This window comes from Mirounga leonina, unplaced genomic scaffold (genome assembly GCF_011800145.1).
Source record: "Mirounga leonina isolate KUSES-001 unplaced genomic scaffold, KU_Mleo_1.0 Mir_195, whole genome shotgun sequence".
NCBI classification, from domain to species: Eukaryota; Metazoa; Chordata; class Mammalia; order Carnivora; family Phocidae; genus Mirounga; species Mirounga leonina.
Window position 1 is genome coordinate 9435641 of NW_023270490.1, and position 22625 is coordinate 9458265.

Sequence of the window (22625 nt, forward strand, 5' to 3'; positions counted from 1 at the left end):
AAATATTTTATAATATAAAATATAAAGCATTTGATCTTTAACTTCCTATCATGAAAGACGAATGTCACAGGGACACTGTCCTGATGTCTATTTCACAAAGACCAAGTTACCAGCATTAACTAGTTCAAAAAATGAAGTTTTGACTACCTATAATTTTGAAGGGCATATTTAAGATTAATCATCAACTGTATTTTCACACAGAGTCATAATAGAAATTTATTGAATAATTAAAAGAAAAAATGATACTGACATCTCATTACTTCTATAGATGACGGGCTCCCGGATAAGGATATAGGAGATAAGCCAAGGCTATTATCCCTTATAGCATCTTTTAGGAGAGCTGAATTTTTCCATCCTTTTGATATATCCTTTTGTGTTTCAGCAGAGAAGGTGTTCTTTTGTTTCTTTGGAAGCTTCATGGTTTTGCTTCTGGAATGGATATTCTCCTCCTAAATGTATTGATAACTTTCAAATCATACTTGAATGCAAATAATTTATACTTAGACACATAAAACAAATTGTGCTGAAATACTAAATATCTTCTATTACTACTTACAGGCATAACAGGGGCCTCAATATGAGTAGTGAAGGGCTTTCTAATATATTAGAAGACATATGACAAATTCACAGGAAAATATAATACATGGATTATAATAGCTTAAGAAATACAAACAAAATGCTGTAAGGAGAAAATTATATTCAATTTAGGTAAACCAGAAAGAGTTCTTGGATTTCATGGTACCTGACATGCTTGGGAGTTGTAAAGGCAGATGGTGAAGGAAGACCTCCTAAGGCCAGGGGACCCTGATAGAGCACAGGGGGTGGAGAGTCACGGGTCTCACTGGGTATATGTGTTGCCAAAGCGAGCATGTCACAGGTCCCATTTGGGAGTCACAGGTTACTCCATCTGTTTCAGCTCTGGGTATATACCAGGGAACTGGGGAAATGAGCTTGCAGAGGTATTCTGATGCACTGAATATTTCACTATGTGGAGATTTTCAGGGTTTTTCTTTGAAGAGGGATAAGAGGAGAGGGGGCTTGGGAAGAATTAGCCAGCTATATGTATAGTAAATGAAAGTAAGAAGTGATAGAAAATGTGGAGATAAGCTATAAAGTCCTTAAAATCATCTAAGCAAAGGGCAGCAAGGTTATAAACAGGGGAGGTGGAAGTTCAATGCTGGGAAATCAGAACAGTGTACCTTTATCTCTCTGAGCCTCAATTCCTCATTTGTAAAATGAGATGTCGATAAAGTACTAGTCACCTATGGTACTTAAGAGAGTTTAAGAAGTTAAAGTACTTAGCATAGCACCTGGCACACTGTAAGCACTGGGTTGTTGTTTTGTTTTTTACTTTGTTAAAAAAGCTTTAAAGCACAGATGGCTACTGATACATCTGTAACATTACAAGACAGAAACCAGGGATGGACACAGGTGGGCAGTGAATGGGAAGAACCTCAGGTCCATTCAAGAGAAAGATTCACAGCTTCCCAACAGTCTGTACTTTTCTGAAGTAAAATTTTGGAAAAATCAAGCATTTTTCTAATTCAAAGATATTATCTTCAAGTTATCATTTTCCTAGAGTCAAACATCTGTTTTGGAACATTAATGCCAACTTATCACAAAATTGCCTAAAGATCAATTTTCAGTCTATAAAATTTCTCATATAGAAGGTTAATCTTAAAATGTGACAAATTTGACATTTCTGCAAAAATATATTCTATATTTAGTATTTTCACAGGCTTTTCAGAAATTTTTAATCTGAATTATATCTATTTACCTTTACTAGCAATTTCTCTTTAAACGAATGTGAAAATTCTTGTTCACTCTCTGATTCTGAATTTGAAAGATCTTTATAATTTTTTTTGGTTTTTGCCGCTCTTCGTGGAAGTCTGGTTCTCCCATCTGGAACTGTCTCCTCTACCTTTTTGGTGATGTTTTTGTTGGGTGTCTTTAGGAGAAAAATTTCTGAATTATTAGATCAATATTTGAGATATAAGAAATACAAGCTATTTTCTATAAAATTGGCACTGTGACAAGAAATACATAAAATATTTGTAGGAATAAAAAAGATTCTTGATTAACATTTTTAAAAGACGGGATTTTATCTTTCTGCCCAAATATCTTCTTTATACCTTTTTTTTTTTTATCCCTGTCATTAAAGCTCTGAGAGGCCTGGTATATATTACCTAACTTACATAAAAAAGAGGAGAGGAAAAAAGAGAAGCAGAGATATGAAAAGTTCCTAAAACCACAGAATAAAATAGACCTAAAACAGGCCAACATGATCCAAAAAGGCAGAAGGTAGGAGGATGCATGCAAAGGTTAGAACAATTATAGAAAAACAAGTAACAATAAGGATAAAATTATGAGATGAAAAATGAATTTTTTTACATGACAGAAGAAAAATAATTTTAAAGTGATGTTTGAACACAAACTTCTTGGCTTTACCACTTTAGATCTTGGTTGACCCCTTTCTAAAGATGATCCTGCAATTCAAGAAAATAAGTTTTTCAAATAGATAAGAACTGGCATTAAAATTTATTAGAATATTTTTGCATAGAAGTTAAAATCATAACAAGAATATATCTTTAAACTCATTCAAAAATTTAAATTACAAGATGATCTGAGGCTAAATTGACATTGATAACTTTATAATGTTTGGTAGGATATGAATTACCAGTTTCCTTTCTCCTCCTTTACATCCTAAAACTTTTTAAACATGCAAGAGAATACATAAGTTAGAAAGTGAACACCTACATACATCTACCATTCAATTTAAGAGCTGGATTATGAATAATTATGTATCCATTTATGTGTATTCTCTATGATGCTCAATATCCCCTCTGCCAAGAGGGAATATTTTCATTATCCTGAATTATTTCTCATTCACTTGGTCTTAAAGTTTTACTTCACAGATATATATCCCTAAACAATATAGTGAACTTTATAAGACAGTATCATCTCATAGGTAATATTCTATGATTTGCTTTATTTTTCACCCTTGTTTCTAAGATTCATCCATATTGCTGAGAATAGCTTTAGTTTCTATTCCCTTTTTTGTCTTTCAAGCACAATCAACTTTCTAAATATTCTCTGAAGCCTAAGAAATGGGATTATCCAAGCCAAGGAAGCAATGAAGTTCTGGGAGAAAGATCTTCCAATCCTGGCAATAAGCCAGCCCCTACATATTGACTTGTAGTCATTCAGCCATTTAAACAATTCACTCAGAGGTTCAATTTTAGAAGTATTTACTGATGACAGTATTCTACTCTCTGTTACAAATGACTGCAAACTCCCTGAGAGCATGTGAATCTTATGTTTCCCCTTGGCTTAGGACACGCTGCTTCAAAGTCCAGACACGTGACCAGATGTAGTACATCTTTCAGCATCTTCCCACAAGTCTGATCTGTGTTCCAAGTACCCCAATACTGCACTCCCTGCACTAGCACGTGATGCTCTTTCAGACTTGTCTCTTTTACAGATGATAATACTGCTGCTTCTCTTCCTCATATACAGGATAGGCTTCATCTGTTTTCAAGATTCAGCCTCATTTATGAACACATGCCAAACTTCATTTCCATATTTCTATTTTTACTTCTATTTAAGCCATCACTGGTCCCCCCGACACAAGCACAAATGTTATGACTGGTTATTTTTATCCTGACATAAAAAAGCTGATTCCCTTAAAATATTTATCAATTTAAAAGTTGATTCCCTTAAAATATATATCAATTTAAAAGTTCAGAGTTATGTTGTCTTCTTTTAAAAATGAAATATATGAAATCTTCGTGTTTTAGCAAACAATCCATTTTCCTGGATTAGGAAAATGCATTAGGTCTAGCTAAAAACCCATACCGCAAACTCTTATCCAACTACTTCAAGAGAGTCACTAGACAAAGCAGAAGCCATATGCTGGGAAGATAATCTGTGGAAGATTTAGGCAAAAATATTTCTGCAAGAAAATTGTTTTCCTTACAATATATCTTTATATGAATTCTATGTGAATTCCTAAAAAGTATATGCATTGGGTATGACAGGAAATGGGATGTGCAAGACTTGATTTTTGCTTAGAGTGCTGGTTTCATGAATACTTAATAATACATCATTCACAATAATTGCTAAATAACTGAATCACAGCCATGAGTAGACAAACGAGAGTATGCATGAACCGAAAATATGACAATCATATTTTGTGTCTCTAAGACCCCAGTAAAAAAAATAATTTATATATAACCATATTACTAAAAATAATAAAACAAAAAACAAAACCACTGTGGTGGTGTGGTGTATTTGCTCTTCTTTTCTATTCACAAGGCTATGTAGTTATAAATACTAACTACATATACAAATATACTTATCAACCAACAAAACATTCCATATAGTTGAAATGGTAAAATCATTTGCAACATTTCTCTAAAAAGTGATTTCTTACTTGATTTCCCACTTTTAGGTTTCTTCACATTTTTATTTCTGCTATAGTCTACTAGCTGTGGTTTTGATTTTGGTTCCTTTAGCCAGCTAACATCAGTCTTGCTGTCATCACATCTGTATTCTGTGTCAGTATCACTAAAGAGATTTTTCTTTTTAGGATTTGTTACAATCTATAAAAAAAAAAAAAATCCTTGTAATAGATGAAGAAATGTGTCTCATCATACTATGCAAGGTAAGTTAAGCCAAAAAAAAAACAACAATCCCAAAGAGCAGAAAAACTAACTTCTTAATTTTTTGGCATACTAATTTACCTGGCATTAAGGAAAACATACCTAGAAAGTCTCTCAGAAATCCAGATCAGAGATTGAGATTCATAATTTGTTGTTGTTAAAACCACTTATGACCACAGAGACAAAAGCCGATGTCATCAAAGAAGGTAACCAAAGCTATCATATCTTTTATTACTAGATGATTACAAATAGCTCAGAGACCATGCCAAAGTCATAGCAGGCACGTGGATAATCTCACAGAGGGGGAAAAATCCAAATAATTGTTTTCTAGATCTGTGATCATCTTTGGCATTGGAAAATTATTTTTAAAATAATTAGGATATAACTTACTCTTTTATCTTTTGTTTTGAGAGAAGTTTCAAGTTCATCATGATTCCTTAAACCTATCCTTAAACAAAAATATGCATTAATTTTAATTAACTTTATTATTTGCTCTCTTAAGGTAACATACACCAGACAGACCGGAGTTTTCAGCCTTGTTCTTTTACTAATTTACTATATAATTCTGGCCAAGTTGCTTATGCTCTCTGACCTCAGTTAATTGTAAAAATAACAAAGTCAGATGAAAGGACTAAGTCCTTTCAGTTTTATCATCTAAGAGACACAACTAATATTAAAAGTACATAGAATCTGCATATTAATTTTAGAAGCAAAGGCTGAAATATTAGAAATATAATGGGGGTAATCATGCCAGTAGCATTTTTATTCATTCTTCTCATATATTAAAAATTCTCAGACAAACTGGGAGGAAATATTGAAGAAAAAGAACAATTAAGAAGTTTATTTTAATTTGATACATCTAATTATTATAAAAGCACCTACAATTTTATTGAATTATCCAAACAGGCTTCTGTAGCTGTAGCTTGAAATTCCTGGATCTATATTGTGAATAAACATTAAAATTTTCTTAGTGTTGAAATAAGGCAAACAAAAATTAAAAAAATAAACATATAAAATCTGGTTTCTATTACTTCCTATCATAAAATGCATCTAATAAAATTAATTTTACTAAAATATTTTTATATTTAAGAAGAAAGCTAATACTATAAAATATACTAAAAACATAATAAATAGGAGTAATTATTTTAAAATTTTATATCAAGAAGGAAAGTGATTTTCTTAATGTAGTAGTGTGAGTCCCCCCATAGCCCAATTACCCATTTTTCTCTACTTTAGTCCAAAGGATTTGAAAGGAAACCAAATATACCTAAGTTGGTGCCAAATAAATTCTAAAATATTTTAAAGCATATCTATAAGAGAATGGAAACCAAAAAACACACTGTAATAACTATACAGTGAATATAAAATAAATACTAAATACAAAATACTGATTTCTAGCTTACTCCAAGTTTTATAATAGGCTCATCAGCTCCATTCAAATTAAAATTGTAAACATCATTCCTGTAAAAATGAAGAGAAATATTAACTCCATTATATAATAAATTTTCTTCAAATATGAATTAAACTAAGATCTATGGAAAATTACTTACAATGGGCATTCAGAAGTAACATTAACAAAAGTAGTCTTCAGTTGTCTATAACTTTTTTTCTGAACCTTTTCCTAAATACAAAAGAAGTTTATATAACATTCAAACTTGTACATTCGTATACTTGGCAAACAAACAACATATGCAATTATAGTTTCATATATTTTCTACTTGTTTCTACTCATGTTTTACATCTGTAACGATTTCCTTTTTTTTTTAAAAAAGATTTTATCTATTTATTTGACACAGAGAGAGAGAGAGCAAGAGAGAAAGCACAAGCAGGGGGAGCGGCAGGCAGAGGGGGAAGCAGGCTCCCCACCGAGCAGGGATCCTGATGATGGACTCGATCCCGGGACTCTGGAATCATGACCTGAGCCGAAGGCAGTGGTTTAACCAACTGAGCCACTCAGGCGCCCCTGTAACGATTTCCTTAATGTAAACTGAATAAAAGTATTAAACATCCACACCTATAAAAATTTTGAAGACTTTAAGTACTAACAGCATAACTGAAAGTACCGTAAATCAAATATAAAATGTAAATATAAAATATAAAATTAAATATAAAATGTAAATATAAAATATAAATTAAATATAAAATATAAAATCTAAGAGCATAATTGAAAGCACTGTAAATTACATCTTTATTTGCACTGACACTCCTGTACATAGGTAAATGCTATCCTACAAGCTGAACCTTAGTGATTTTAGAATCACAAAGCAAGCACGTTTCTTTTCTTCCCAGACTCATTTGCTTTAAAGTCGTAAATAGAAAAACTTTGGGAGAGACTAAGGTTTATGTAAAACCACTATTAATATCACTAAATGATTGATTACTGAACAGAAATACTCTGAAGTCTAATAAGTTGGAAATATTAAAACTATTCATTTTAGTTGTTATTCATATTAAATTTTACTATGTATTTTGGCTGTTTTATATATAATTATTTGTATTATTTCAAAGTTTATCCCTTAATATATTATTCCTCTGATCACTTATCTCTGTTATCTTTTCCAATAGGATTTTTGCCAGCATTTACATACACCCGTTCAATTCATCTCTTGTGTGTTAGCATGTGCTAGGTATTACAGAAGACACCAAAAATAAGCCAAAATATTAAAAAGGATACCAAAGGGAGCGAAAGTGTTATACAGGATACAAAGATGATTCTAAGCAGAAACATGCTAATTAGAAGACACAGGAAAGATAAAAAGAACGGCAACAGTGAGTAAAATATCAAAAAATGGTACAAAGAAATCGGGTGTGTAGATTCAGAATTCTTGCCCATTTGGATTTTGAGTCAGGACACCTTGGAAGTTTTTAAAAAGAAGGCAGACTCTGAAGCAAGACTTGCAAGGAGGAATCAAGTTTTGATTACCAGAAAAGAATGTGAGAGCATGCTGACTCAGTTCAAATTTTTTTCTGAAGAGGGGAAGAAAAAGAGAATAAACACTTGGAAGACACTTCAGGGAATCTCAAGTTCTTCTGCTTCAGCGAAAGGAGACGTGCATAGGGAGCTAATACTAGGAAATAAAGATGGACTTTTTTTTTTTTTTTAAGATTTTATTTATTTATTTGACAGGGAGAGACACAGCGAGAGAGGAAACACAAGCAGGGGGAACGGGAGAGAGAGAAGCAGGCTTCCTGCGGAGCAGGGAGCCTGATGCGGGGCTCGATCCCAGGACACTGGGATCATGACCTGAGCCGAAGGCAGACGCTTAACGACTAGGTTATCAAATTTGTGGGCAAATTTTGGTGCCCCAAAGATGGACTATTCAAAGGGACTAGGAAGCCAGCCTGAGTCTCCACTTAGTAAGCAACAGGGACCAAAGAAGGAATTGGAACAAGAGAATGGCCTGACGGGAGCTTTAAAAAGAAAAAAAGCTTGTACTGAATAGAATGACAGCTTGGCAAGAGAAATACTAGAGGCAAAAAGAATTACATAAAGGCTATTGCAATAATCTAGGGACGAGAAATTAGAACTCAAACTAGGAAAAAGGAGTTGCATAGGCAGCAGAGGGGAGATTTAAGAGGAACATACAGAAGGTGAACCTCAAAACTTGAAATTAAAATGGATAGAAATTGTGAAGAAGAAATCAAAGATAATTGGTATTTTAAGCCTGAATAGTAATTTTTTTAAAAACAAAAAACAGAGACTTAAGGATCTTATTGTCAGAAGAGATGGGATTAACTAGGGAAAAAAATGAAGATAAAGATTTATTGAATCACGTACCAGAAAATGAAAAGATCACACTCACATATGGAAAACAAACATTTCTTTTTGAAAAGCCGAACAGAAAGAGGACTATTTTGAGTAGTTGCCACTAAATTGTCGGTTGTTTATCCATTTATCAACATGCTGAAAACACTAATTCCACCCTATACTGTGATTCTATTTTATGTTTACAGTCAAATATCATATAGAGTTTGACTATACATTTGGTGTAGTTAAATAAATGAAACCTACCTTACTGAGCTGTAGATCAGATTTGTTTGAAAAACCACTATAAGAAAGGTTTTGTCAAAATTAAAAAAGCAATTCAGTATCAGAATATTCTTCATAAAAGCCTTTTTATATAAGGTAAGACATTTGGGTCACTAAGTTTACATTCAATATGCTATAAATATATATATAAATATTTTTGCAACTTCACTTGTAGCAAATAGCAACACTAACTGTTAATAAGCTGAATCATTCATGCAGTAGGAGGTGCCAAGCAATTGGAAATGAATGGTTCTGCTGGGAGAAATTGTTTTGTGTCTTATCTTAAGGCCAGAATTAATTTAAATATGAATTAACCACCAATCAACCTGTAAAGAAACATTTTGCAATAAGAAAAGAACCTTCAGAAAGACTGCCAACGAAAAAATACATATTTACTATATAAAAGTAACTCATTTCAGCTCATTTAAATTTCATGTTTCATTAAGCAATATATTTAAATATATTTAGTTTTACTCATCACTAGGCTCAATAAATAAAATCCTAAAATGTCTATATCCTAAAGATTTATTTACGAAATGGTATGCTGTATCAATATGGTATTTTTGATACTTTATAAAATGTAATAATCACCTACTACAATGACTAATTTCAAAGTCAGTTCCCTTCCTGTATAATTTAAACAGCTACTATTTTTAGAAGTAAATAACTAGGTGTTTTCTACTGGAAAGTTGTATTACTTGAACATGTTCAAAACTAACCTTCTTAAAATGGTGTAAAATAATTTAGTTGTGTGTCAGAAAAAAAATTATGTCTAAAATTTAAGAACATACCTGTCAATCAAAGACTCCTTGAATTTTCTTGTAGACTTTATGTCATCCTTTGGTTTATACCTCTTATTAATTTGGTTTATCAAGGATTCTGCTGCATCAGTAAATCCTTTCTCTTTTGACTTTCCTCTCTGAAACAATTTATAAGTTACTTTAAAGCTCTACCAGTAATCCTTCAAAGGAAAATAAAGGAACATTTAATAAAAATCTGGTTCTATATATAACTACAAAGAGAAATAAAGGAGATAAGAAATTATTTAGGAAGTCTGGGCTTTGTTAGGCATTAAACAACATAGGATAAGATTTAACAGTTTACAGAATGGTGCAGAGTGCTCTGTAGAGAACAAAATAAAAATTTCTATCCATGGGAAAAAAAATCGTATTAAAAACTAAAGGAAACTAAAATCAATACATCTCTAGCCAGGTTAGCTAAGGGAAAAAAAGAGAGAGAGAGAGAGAGAAAAGATAGAAATTACTACTGTCAGAAATAAACTAGAGGCTGTCACTCTTATAGACATTAAAAGGTTAATAAAGGAATATTATGAACAACTCTTTGCCCACAAATTTGATAACCTAAATCAAATGGGCCAATTCCTTGAAAGGTAAAATCTACCAGAACTCATACAAGGAGAAATAGATTATCTGAATAAGACTATACCTATTAAAGAAATTGAATAATTAATACTTTTTTTTTTTTAAGATTTTATTTGTCAGAGAGAGAGAGAGAGAGAGCACACAAGCAGGGGGAGCGTCAGGCAGAGGGAGAAGCAGGCTCCCCGCTGAGCAAGGAGCCTGACACGGGACTCAATCCCAGGGTTCTGGGATCATGACCTGAGCCAAAGGCAGCTGCTTAACTGACTTAGCCACCCAGGCGTCCCTAATTAATACCTTCTAAAACAGCAAGCACCAGGCCCCAGATGGGTTTACGGGTGAGTTCTATCAAATACTTAAGGAAGAATTATACCAATTTTCCACAATCACCCAGAAGATAGAATCAGAGGGAATACTTCCTAACTCATTAAATGAAGCTAGTATCATCTTTACACCAAAATCAAAGATAATACAAGATAGGAAATAGACCTTACAGACCACTATCTCTCATGAACATAGATTAAAAAAACCAACAAAATATTAGCAAATTGTATTCAACAATGTTTAAAAAGAATTATATACCACAACTAAATGGTATTTATTCAAGGTATGAAAGTCTGATTCAACATTTGAAAATCAATTAACATAATGTATCATACCAACAGGCTAAAGAAAAATCATATAATGCATTTGACAAAACCCAATACCCTTTCATGATAACAATTCTCAGAAAACTAGGAATAGAAGGGAATGTCTTCAGCTTGATAAAGAACATCTTCCAAAAAAACAAAATTACAGCTAACATTATACTTAATGGAGAAAAACTACATGTTTTCCCACCAAGGTCGAAACAAGGGAAAGATGCCGGCTCTCACCACTTCTATTCAACATCAAACTGGGAAGTCCTATGAATGCAGTAAGACAAGAGAAGGAAATAAATGGCATACAGAATGGAAAAAAATGAAACTGTCTTTGTTCGCAGATGACATCATTGTTTATGTAGAAAAAAAATCTCAAAAAATTAACAAAAATACTCCTGGAACTAAAATAAGCAAATGTGATAGCACTGCTGAAGGATATAAGGTTAATATACAAAAGTTGATTGCTTTCTCATAAGCTAGTAATGAACAACCAGAGTTTGAAGTTATATTCCATTTACATTAGTACTCCCCAAAATGGAATACTTAGGTATAAATCTAACAAAACATGTACAAGATCTATACATGACTAATGAAGAAAATCAAAGACTAAATAAACGGAAGGAAATTCCACATTCATTGATAGGAAGCTTAATATTGTCAAGATGTCAGTTCTTCCCAACTTGAACTACAGAATCAATGTACTCCTAATCAAAATCTCAGCAAGTTATTTTGTAGATATCAACAGAATGGTTGTACAGTGTATACGGAGAAGCAAGACAGCGAGAATAGCCAATATAGTATTGAAGAACAAAGTTGGAAGGTTGACACTACCATACTTTGACTTACTATAAAGATACAATAATCAATATAGAGTGGTATTGGTGAAATAGACAAATAGAGTAATAAAACAAAACAGAGAGCAAACAGAAAGCCCAGAAATACCCTCATTTATATAGTAAACTGATCTTTGACAAAGAAGCAAAAGCAATGCAATGGAGAAAGGACAGTCTTTTCAACAAATGATGATGGAATAACTGGACATCCACATGCTAAAAAACAAAAAACAAAAACACAAAACAAAAAACAAATCTAGACACAGAAATTACACCCTTCACAAAAATTAACTCAAAAGGGATCATAAACCTAAAAGTAAAATGCAAACTATAAACCTCCTCGAAGATAACAGAGGAGAAAATCCTAGGTTGACTTTGGGTTTGGCAATGCCTTTTTATGTATAACACCAAAAGCACAATCTATGAAAGACAAAATTGAGAAGTAGAACTTCATTAAAATTAAAAACTTATGTTCTGTGAAAGCCACTGTTTCAAAAATAAAAAGGTGAGCCATAGACAGAAACTTTTTGTAAAACACATATCTGACAAAGGACTTGTACAGACATACTGCAGAGATCCTGTGGTTTTGGTTCTAGAACACAGTGATAAAGCAAATAATGCATTAAAGTGAGTCAAATGAACTCAGTTTCCCAGTACATATAAAAGTTATGCTTACTCTATACTGTAGTCTGTTAAATGTGCAATAGCATTATGTCTTAAAAAAAGTACATACCTTAATTAAAAAATACTTTAATGCTAAAAAATGCTAATCATTTGAGTTTTAGCAAATTGTAATCTTTTTTCTGGTAGAGGGTCTTGCCTCAACGTTGATGCCTGCTGACTGATCAGGGTAGTGGTTGTTGAAGGCTGGGGTGGCTGTGGCGATTTCTTACAGTAAGACAACAATGAAATTTGCCACCATTGACTGACTTTTCCTTTCATGAGTGATTTCTGTGTAGCATGCAATGCTGTTTGATAGCATTTTACCCACAGCAGAACTTCTTTCAAAATTGAAGTCAAGCCTCTCAAACCCTGCCTATGTTTATCAACTAACTTTATGTAATATTCTAAATTCTTTGTTGTCAATCTTCACAGCATCTCCACCATGAGTAGATTCCATCTCAAGAAACCATGTTCTTTGCTCATCCATAAGAAGCAATTCCTCATCCATTAAAGTTTTATCACGAGATCACAGCAATTCAGTCCCATCTTCAGGCTCCACTTCTAATTCTAGTTCTCCCGTTGTTTCCACCACATCTGCAGCTACTTCCTCCACTGAAGTCTTGAACCCATCAAAGTCATCCATGAGGGTTGGAATCAACTCTTCCAAACTCCTGCTAATGTTGATATTTTGACCTCTTTCCATGAATCACTAAGGTTTTTTTTAGGCGGGGGAGAAGGGAGAGAGAATCCTAAGTAAGGCTCCACGCCTAGCGTGAAGCCCGACACGGGGTTCAACCTCATGACCCTCAGATCATGACCTGAGCCAAAATCAGAGTCGGATGCTTAACCAAATGAGTCAGCTGGGTGCCCCATTCACAAATGTTCTTAATGGTATCTAGAATGGTGAATCCTTTCCAGAGGCTTTCAATTTAGTTTGCCCAGCTCTATCAGAGGAATCACTATCTATGGCAGCTAGAGCTTTATGATCCGTATTTCTTAAATAGCAAGACTTGAAAGTAAAAATTACCCTTTGATCCATGAGCTGCAGAATGGATGTTATGTTAGGAGGTATGAAAACATTAATTTCCCTGCATATCTCCATCAAAGCTCTTGAATGACCAGGTGCACTGTCAGTCAGAAGTAATATTTTAAAAATGAATTTTTTAGGATTTTCAGAATGGTTAATGAGCACCGGCTCTAACTTACAGTCACCAGCTGCATCAGCTCCTAACAAGAGAGTCAGACTGTCCTTTGAAGCTCTGATGCCAGGCACTGACTTATCTCCAGTGATAAAAGTCCTAGATGGATCTTCTTCCAATATATGGCTATCTTGCCTACACTGAAATTCTCTTTAGTGTAGCCACCTTCATTAATTATCTTAGCTAGATCATCTGGATAACTTGCTGCTTCACCTTGCATTTTTATGTTATGGAGATGGCCTCTTTCCCTAAACTACATGACCCAGTCTCTGCTAGCTTCAGACTTTTCTTCTGCAGCTTCTTTAACCTCTCTCAGCCTTCATAAAATTGAAGAGAGTTAGGGCCTTGCTCTTAAGTGGGCTTCGGCTTAAGAGAATTTTGTGGTTGGTTTGAGCTTCTATCCAGGCCACTCAAACTTCCTCCAGAACTAATAAAGCTGTTTCACAAGAGGCCGAGGTTTTTGCTTATATTAGCTTTCTGCATGCCTTCCTCATTAACTTAATCATTTTTAACTTTTGACTTAAACTGAGAGACGTGTGACTCTTCCTTTCACTTGAACACTTAGAGGCCCCTGTAAGGTTGTTAACTGGCCTAATCTCAATATTGTTATGTCTCAGGGAACCGAGAGGCCTAAAGAGAGGAAGAGAGATGAGGGAACTGCCAGGTGGCGGAGCAGTCAGAAAACATACATTTATTAAGTTTGCCACCCTATCGGTGCAGTCACGGTGCCTCAAAAAATGCCAATAATAACATCAAAGAACACTGATTACAGATCACCATAACTAATATAAAAATAATGAAAAACTTTGAAATATTATGAAAATCACCAAAATGTGACAGAGACATAAAGTTAGCAAATGTTGTTGGAAAAATGGCACCAATGCATTTGCCCAATACAGGGCTGCCACAAACCTTCAATTCATAAAAACACGCAGTATCTATGAAGTGCAATAAAACATGGCATGCCTATATCTAAATTATACGAAGAACTGTTAATATTCGACAATAACAAAGAACCCAGTTAAAAAATGAGCAAAAGATCTGAATAGACAACTCACTAAAGAGGACATTCAGATGGTAAATAAAAATATAAAAGGATGCTCAAATTCATATGTCATTAGGGAACTGCAAATTAAAATGAGATGCCACCAAGCACACATAACAATAGCTAAGATCCAAGACGCTGACAACACCCAATATTGGCAAGGATATAGATCAACAGGAATTCTCTCATCTGTTGCTCAGAACGCAAAAATGGTACAGCCCTTTTTTCCACTTTTGGAAGACAGGAAGTTTCTTACAAAACTAAACACATTCTAACCATATGATCCAGCAATCATGCTCCTTGGTATTTTCCCAAGTGAGCTGGAAGATTATGTCCACATAAACCCTGCACAATGAACGTTTACAGAAACTTTATTCATAACTGTCAAACCATAGAAACCAGCTAAGATGTCCTTCCATAGGTGAACATCTAAGCAAATCTTGGTACATACATATCATGGAATATTATTCAGCACTAAGAAGAAACGAGCTCTTAAGCCATGAAAACACATGGAGTAAGCATCATTGCTATTGCTAAGTGAAAGAAGCCAATCTGAAAAGACTACATACTATATGGTTCCAACTCTATGACATTCTGGAAAAGGCAAAACTACGGAGACAGTAAAAAGATCAGTGATTGCCAGGAGTGTGAGGAGGTAGGGAGCAGAGGGGAATTTTAGGGCAGTAAAACTATTATGTATGATAATGTAATAGTAAATACCTGTCGCTATATACCTATCAAAACATACAGAATATACAACACAAAGGGTGAATTCTAACCTATGGACTTTAGTTAGTAATAATGTATTGATATTGGTTCATAATTTGTAACCCATGTACCCACTGATGTAAGATGCTAATAATGGGGAAACTAGGGTGTGGGTGAAGGGGATATGGGAACTCTCAGTGTACTTGTACACCTGAAACTGCTCTAAAAAATACTATTGTTTTAAGGGTGCCTGCCTGGCTCAGTCAGTGGATTGTGCAACTCTTGATCTCGGGATCATCAGTTCGAGCCCCACGTTTGGTGTTGGGATTACTTAAAAAAAAAAAAAGGTAAAAAATACTATTACTTTAAAAATGGAAGGACTACAAACAATTATCATCTGCATAATTTTCAGTAATTTGGCTAAGAGAAAACTCCCCACAATACTCTTAAAGATATGAGTTCTCCTGATTCTAGTCATTAGTTTTACCTTTTTCTGGGAATCAGGCATTTTTTTTTTTTAATTATGGTAAAATACAATAGAAACAAAAAATTTACTTTTTTTTTTTTTTTTTTTTTTTGCAAGCAAGTCAAAGTGGGGGTAGGGAGGGTTGGGCAGAGGGAGAGGGAAAGAGAGAGAAAATCTCAAGCAGGCTCCACGCCCATCACAGAGCCCAGTGCAGGGCTTGATCTCATGACCCTAAGATCATGACCTGAGTGGAAATTAAGAGTCAGATGCTTAACAGACTGAGCCATCCAGGTGCCCTATTTTAATCATTTTTAAGTTTATGTTTTTATATGTAGATCATAAGTTACTATTTACTGTCTCTTCTTGAGATTACTTTACTTGGCTTGATAAAAATGTAGCAAAAATAGGGGCGCCTGGGTGGCTCAGATGGTTAAGCGTCTGCCTTCAGCTAAGGGCATGATCTCAGGGTCCTGGGATCAAGCCCCAATATCAGGCTCCTGGCTCAGCAAGGAGTTTGCTTCTCCCTCTCCCTCTGCCTCTCTCCTCTGCTCATATTCCCTCTCTTTCTCTCTCCCTCTCTCTCTGTCACATGAATAAAAAAAAAATTTTTTTTAAATGTAGCGAAAATGAACCTCCCCTAAAATAGTGAGTGTATGATTTAAGAACTTCCAGCATAATTGGAGCCAACTTGGGAAATCTGTATCGCCGCCGAGCTGCAGAGGTTCTGTTTCTCTGGTTAATCTAGTGAACAGGAACAGAAGCAGGATCGGATGACTACCTTAGAGGAGAGTCATCATGCATGTGAGTGGCAGGAAGTCCCGTATAGTAACACAGGGAGCAACACTATGAAAGACTGAAGAGAACTTCTGGAAACAGGAAGTTGGGTTTTAAAAAATCAGAGCATAGTTTAGAAGAGATGATCAGTTTCCATGGTCCCAGGAAAAAAAACACTGACTAGCTCAGGGAATAATTCTAAATTCCAAAGGAAACAGTTTAAAATAAAAATTGAAGAACATTCAGCATTCAGACAAAAAGAACTTACTTCCCCTGCATCTGAAGAACTAAATCACAGCTAAGACTAGAAAGAAAAGTAGCATACTAAGAAACAAGAAAAAGTGACTCAAAAGGATTTGGTTAAAGAAGAATGTAGCCAAATCAGGCACAGAAAGTGAATTGCAGATTAAAGACAAAATAAAAAGGATGGTCAAGACAAATGAAATAATGTCTAAGTATAAACAACAATTACAAATTATCTATTTAAGTTTTTCATTTGCATATAGAGATGCTCCAATACATGGACATTTTACATCAACTCTATGTCCAGGTATTAATACCACTCTGGAAGATATATGAAAATAGAAGGCTATAAGACCTGCATATTCTAAGCAAGAGTGAAAAACAGATTCTATTATTGGCAGTGGAATGTATTCTAATTAAAAAGTTTTCTTAATCTGCATCTTGATAGCAATGGCAAAAAAATATTTATGGTAACTACTAAAAAAAGTAAACTTTTGGTCTAAAGTATGGTGCAGACTAGCTAAAACTGTCCTAGAGATGTCCTACAGATGATTACTCTGAAGGAAAAGGGAAAGACTCCAACAGGGATGAGCAAGAGGACAGCAGAAGACAGTCTCCTGCACTCCGCCTACATCTTTTCCTTTTCTTTGAAAAAACCTATCAAACTCTAATGCAATAATCCAAGAAATGGTTTCAGATGCTACTATGTGCAGAACTGAGCTAGGCCATGCAGGAAAACAAATGATGAATGAACACAGTCTTTACACTCTAATAGGCTATAACAAGGAGAAAAACAGACACAAATAACCATTTATTAAAAGAAAGGTAAGCACTGTTAAGAGAGGTACAGACAGTTCTATATACATGCTCAAAGCATCTGCCGGACAGAGTGGAAGAAAACCATCAGGAGGACACAAGGAGCTGCAGGGTGCATTCACACCACACCTATTTACACACCTGCCCGCACTGGTTTGGGGGTGGGGGGACAGGGACTAGGATGAGGTGAGAGAGTTCAGGAGGCACTCACTCTCAGACTGGAGACTTGAATTAAAGAACAAGGTCTCACAAATGTTAAATCTGCAGCAATCCATCAAGCTTCTTTCACTGTCTTATGCCATTAGGTAGGCATATTATAGGTATGCAGAAACCAAACACACTGAAAGCTCACCATTTTTTTTTGTTTCAAATCCCAGGAATTAAGTTCAGATGTTAATCTTTTCCCTGCTTTTCTATGACTTTTCACATTTTTTCTAGGAGAAGGGCTTTTATCACAAATAGCAGTATTCACATCTTTTGACAGTATGTATTTCTTCCTATAGATCAGAGATTCTTCAACTGTCTTATTTAGGAGAACGGACTTAAAAGTAGTTGCAGATTCAATATGCCAATCACTTTGCTTGGTATTTTCAGTATTTTTCTGCTCCGAATGTTTAGCATGATTTAGTCGTTGCTGAGTGTCTCTTTTGCACACTCCTACTTTTGCTTTCTCTATTTTGTTATGCTGCATTGTTTTTTTCTTATAGTGCATCTTTTCTGTTTCTTCAGAATTATCCTCAGATATTGAAGAGGATGATTTTTGTTTCCTAAGTTTTTTGTTCACAGTAACATCTAATGGAGAAATAAAAACCAATCCTTATTAAATTAATAAGCTGGTAATACATAAATTTGTTAAAATCAAAGATATTAGACATTGCAAGAAATGAGTATTTCCCTGAGCTGCTATTGTGTACAGAGAAACAACGTTTCACCTTGACTGAGTATGTCTCCTGATGAAGTATCTGCTCTTTGGTTATTACACAGATTAATATTTGTTACAGGAGTCCAACAGGACCATTTGGAGGGCATCTTTTCCCCACGGATGTTGTCCAAAACACCACGTAACCTGGAAAATAAAATAACTTGCTTAATGTATTACAAAACATTAGCCTATGACTCTGACATGAGACCTTGATTTTTTTTTTGTTTAGTCAATGTTTATTGATAGCAGTTCATTAGTCAAGTATGAAAATATTTTGGTAAGTCATTAGGAAAGTTAAAACTTACTATGTAACTGATCAGATTAAAAACTATTATTAAAAAATTCCATTATTGCTATTATTTCATATCTACTTAAATATATCTCACATATCTTACATGTTCTACTGTGTATTTAAACTAGGTTAAATTTCTTCACATTCATACTTTATTATTTTAAAAATCTCATTTTAAGTCTCTCAATTTGGAAAAGAGTAATGTTGGTGGCTATGAAAAAAACACAGACTATTCCCCATTGTGCAATCATAGTAATACTTGAGCTGATTACTGTGAGAGCCAATACTACATTCTAAGAATATAGAAGCCTTTTCTTTTAAATGTATTACATTTATATAAAAACAACATTAATATATACTAACTTATTTGATGGTTTTGTTCATACTTACACAGGTTTATCTATTTTCTCCACTGCCTGGGAATCTGGAACAATATCCTGCAGGTCATCTAAATAAAATAAAAATTATGGCATTTTCAATTTTTTGTGCAGTTGGCAGGGTAAAATGGGAGTTGGTATAGAAGTTGATCAAGATTCACATTATTAGGATACAGAGATTGATCTTCTTGGAAATAGAGATTGTATTATATTTCCTTGTAACCTCTAAGTTCCTTTCATAAAGCCAAATGCATTCATTCTAAATCTTTCTTTTTCAAATCAATGAAAGCCAGTGGAGTTAAAGGGAAATATGAAGTGTATACATTTTTTAAAAGAGAAGGTGAAATTAAACCAAAAAAGTACTTACTCATATTTTGGTTTGGGAATTCAACAACCTTATTTTCTGTCTTCTTTACAACTTTAGCCATTTTGATATGCTATAACACAGAGGAGACATGGTAATGTAAATTTAAATCAAGGCATTACATGAAAACAACTCTTAAAAGTCAGAGTATTAAAGTTTAAAACCTTTAAAATAATTTGCCTTGCTATTAAAAGTTGGATAGTATTTCTATTGTTTCATAAAGGTTATGGCCCATTCCAGAATGCTACTTATTCTAAAACATAAGAAAATAATTTTCATTACAGACAAGGCAGAAGAGCCTACAAACTTTCTGATCTCATCCACAGCTAGTACAATAATTCCATTCTCATCTGTAACTGACAATTTCTAGAATCACCGTGGCACATCTCCTACTGCAGCTGATCTCACAGCCTGCATTTATTCTGTCTTTTCACTAACATACACACAAGAGTTGGAAATTCTAGAATATTAAAGGATTCTGTAAAGTTGTGGCCACTGAACAGGTAACTTCTTGCCTCCACCAAGGTTCCCTCTGTTCATAGCCACAGATCTGATAACAATCTGCCATCACTCAGAAACACACGCCCTCCGGGCTAAGACGCAGTGCCTCATGCTGGCTGTCTTCACTACTTGGTCTAGCAGGCAGTTCTCCATCCCAGGACAGGAGCAGTAGGAAAGCATGCAGGTACGTGTTGGCTGTCACAATGACAGAAGGGCTCCCTGACTGGAACAAGCAAGCCCAGGTCTGGGATGCCCACCATCCTACCACACTCAGGACCACACCACACCACTGAACAACAGCACCCTAATAAAGGAACACTCAGCTGATTAATTTGAACAATTACTTTTGACTTTTTTCCCGAGTATCTTCAACTCTTGCACCATTCATGCTTTGGCCACATAACCATTTTTTTTTAAATCCACCACCTATTCCTTTTTACTGTGCTTTGTTGGAGAAAAATGACACATAAAATTCAGTCTTAAATTGAAAGGGCCTTCAACCTAACACCTTTACTTACTCTTCATTATCCTTCACTTACCCTCCCCATTATCTTAGTAACTGTTTCAAGTCTTTACACCCTTGAGCCCTCTACTTCAGCATATCGCCAAGACAAATTCACCATGTTCACCTCATACTTCAATGAAAACAAAAGCTGTTAGGCATTTCTCATCAACAAACTTACTTATCTGTATCTCTGACTACCTCGCCTCACAAAGAAATAATTTTCTCTCAGCTATTCTCTGTTCTGTCCCTTCAACTACCTGGAATGAATGCCCTTCTCCTTGATGTCCATTTGACTAACCTTTATTGATCCTTCAAAAACCAACTCACTCTCCATCTCCTTAAGGAGCATCTCCTGATCTTCACCCTCCCCTCCAGCTCTGCGGTTAGGCACTGCCCCTCCACTAGGTTCCTACTGCATCTTATATGTACAATCTGAGAACATTTATACAATATTATAATTATCTTATTAATTTATTTAATTTCCACACTAGAACTTTGAGATACTTAAGGACAGACTCCATGTGTATCTTACATTTCTAGCAGACACTAACTTGTATAATAAACTAAAGAATGATGGCAAGTCCATTTCTCCTACTGAATACATAAATCAGAGTTATACTGAAGGGATATTCCTCAATTTTACTGTTAGCACAGTAAGTAGGTCCTGTCAGAAGGAACTGACTTTCAAAAACAATAAATCATACATGTACACATGTATATATATATATATATGTATGTATATATATATGTGTGTGTGTGTGTGATGGTACTTTAAACAAAGTGAGGCCCTCACTGCTTGCAAAAGAAGTTAGCTCAATATGTATTTCTACAATAGATTGATAAAATTAATTTTTAAAAATGTTTTCAAAGTAAAATTACTTTGTCTGTATTATCTCCACTATTTCTTCCTTCAGATGGTCTAGATATAAGAAATACAGCATTATCCACTCCACTTTCTGATGTTTTAGGTGTATCAGGTTTTTCTGTAGAACTCATCATTTGCAGTGGTGGTTTAATTCTTCCTCTTCGTGGTGGTGCTAAAAAGGAGGACAAAGGACTGTAATATTTATAGGGCTTCTAAAATTACATATTGCTATTATTGAGGTACTTTTTAGATGAGGAAGGTAAAAAAGGGAGGTGCTAGGATGGGTCCCAGGTTTCTGGTTCAGATGAATAAAGTATACAGATGCCATTTACCAAGGTAAGAAAGAGACAAAAAACTGGCAGAGAGGGTGGAAAGATGAATTTATTGTGAAGCCTACTGGACATTAAGTAACTATCCAGTAGGCAATTGGATTTTGGAAACAGAAGGTCACTATTAAATTGTCATATATACTAAATAAGACTGTGCTTTATAGCAGTTAGTATACAGTATTATTTTTTTATTTGTATTTAGTCCTTAGTATGTACCAGGCACTATCTAAATGTTTCATAATATTTCTCATTGAGTGAATGATTTTTATTTAGTCTTCTAAACACCTTGATGAGATAGACACTTTAGTTCCATTTTATAAAAAGAAAACCGGTTCTAAACTTAACTAGAGGATAATCTGTACAAAGTACACACCTGGGGGTAGGGAAATAAGCCCAAGCATCCTGATTAATTCAATGTTCTATCCACTATGTTACAGCTGACTCTCACTCAAATTACAATAAGTTACTAATGCTGGGTATTAATACTTTGAATAATGTTTACATGTTAATAACCAATATACCTTTCTTAGAAATTTGAAATTTCTTGACAATTAGAAGACATTTGTGGTTCATATCTTAATAATTTCTATATCCCCAACTTATCCTCTATGTAAATTATGCCCAGAATATCTCTGAATTAAAGAATGTTGATTTTAAAAATGTTTGTTAAAAGTCTTTTAAGACTATAAAACTTACATGTGTTGATTAAAAGAATTGGACTTCTCACAGTGTATCTGTCTGCACCAGGAACAATCATTGATGCTTCAGACATTTTTCTTTTGCTAGGAGTAATTATCTGAAACCACAAGAAGCAGCCACAGTAAACACACATTCTGTTTTGAAATTAAATATTCTGTAATTTTATCCATAGCATTTTACCTTGACTACACACAAAGGACATATGGTACTTCTTTAAAAGATTTTATTTATTCACGTCAGAGATAGATGGAGAGAGCAAGAGAGAAAGCACAAGCAGGGGGGAGAGCAGAGAGAAAGGAACAAGGAGACTCCA

General features: G+C 34.4%; 1 protein-coding gene across 2 annotated transcripts in view; it reads right to left on the reverse strand.

Annotated features, from left to right (window-relative positions):
* Window positions 1-22625, reverse strand: part of SYCP2 (synaptonemal complex protein 2) — a 76837-nt gene that overhangs the window by 10371 nt on the left and 43841 nt on the right. For both annotated transcript variants that reach the window (XM_035025498.1, XM_035025497.1), the window contains 16 exons: window positions 22310-22409; window positions 21299-21456; window positions 19417-19486; window positions 19063-19120; window positions 18391-18524; window positions 17811-18250; window positions 9483-9610; window positions 8674-8710; window positions 6212-6282; window positions 6065-6122; window positions 5544-5599; window positions 5052-5109; window positions 4433-4601; window positions 2449-2486; window positions 1778-1948; window positions 251-449 (listed from right to left, as the gene is read on the reverse strand). In XM_035025498.1, the coding sequence (XP_034881389.1) occupies window positions 251-449; window positions 1778-1948; window positions 2449-2486; window positions 4433-4601; window positions 5052-5109; window positions 5544-5599; window positions 6065-6122; window positions 6212-6282; window positions 8674-8710; window positions 9483-9610; window positions 17811-18250; window positions 18391-18524; window positions 19063-19120; window positions 19417-19486; window positions 21299-21456; window positions 22310-22409 (1945 nt within the window). The remainder of the gene's footprint in view (window positions 1-250; window positions 450-1777; window positions 1949-2448; window positions 2487-4432; window positions 4602-5051; window positions 5110-5543; window positions 5600-6064; window positions 6123-6211; window positions 6283-8673; window positions 8711-9482; window positions 9611-17810; window positions 18251-18390; window positions 18525-19062; window positions 19121-19416; window positions 19487-21298; window positions 21457-22309; window positions 22410-22625) is intronic.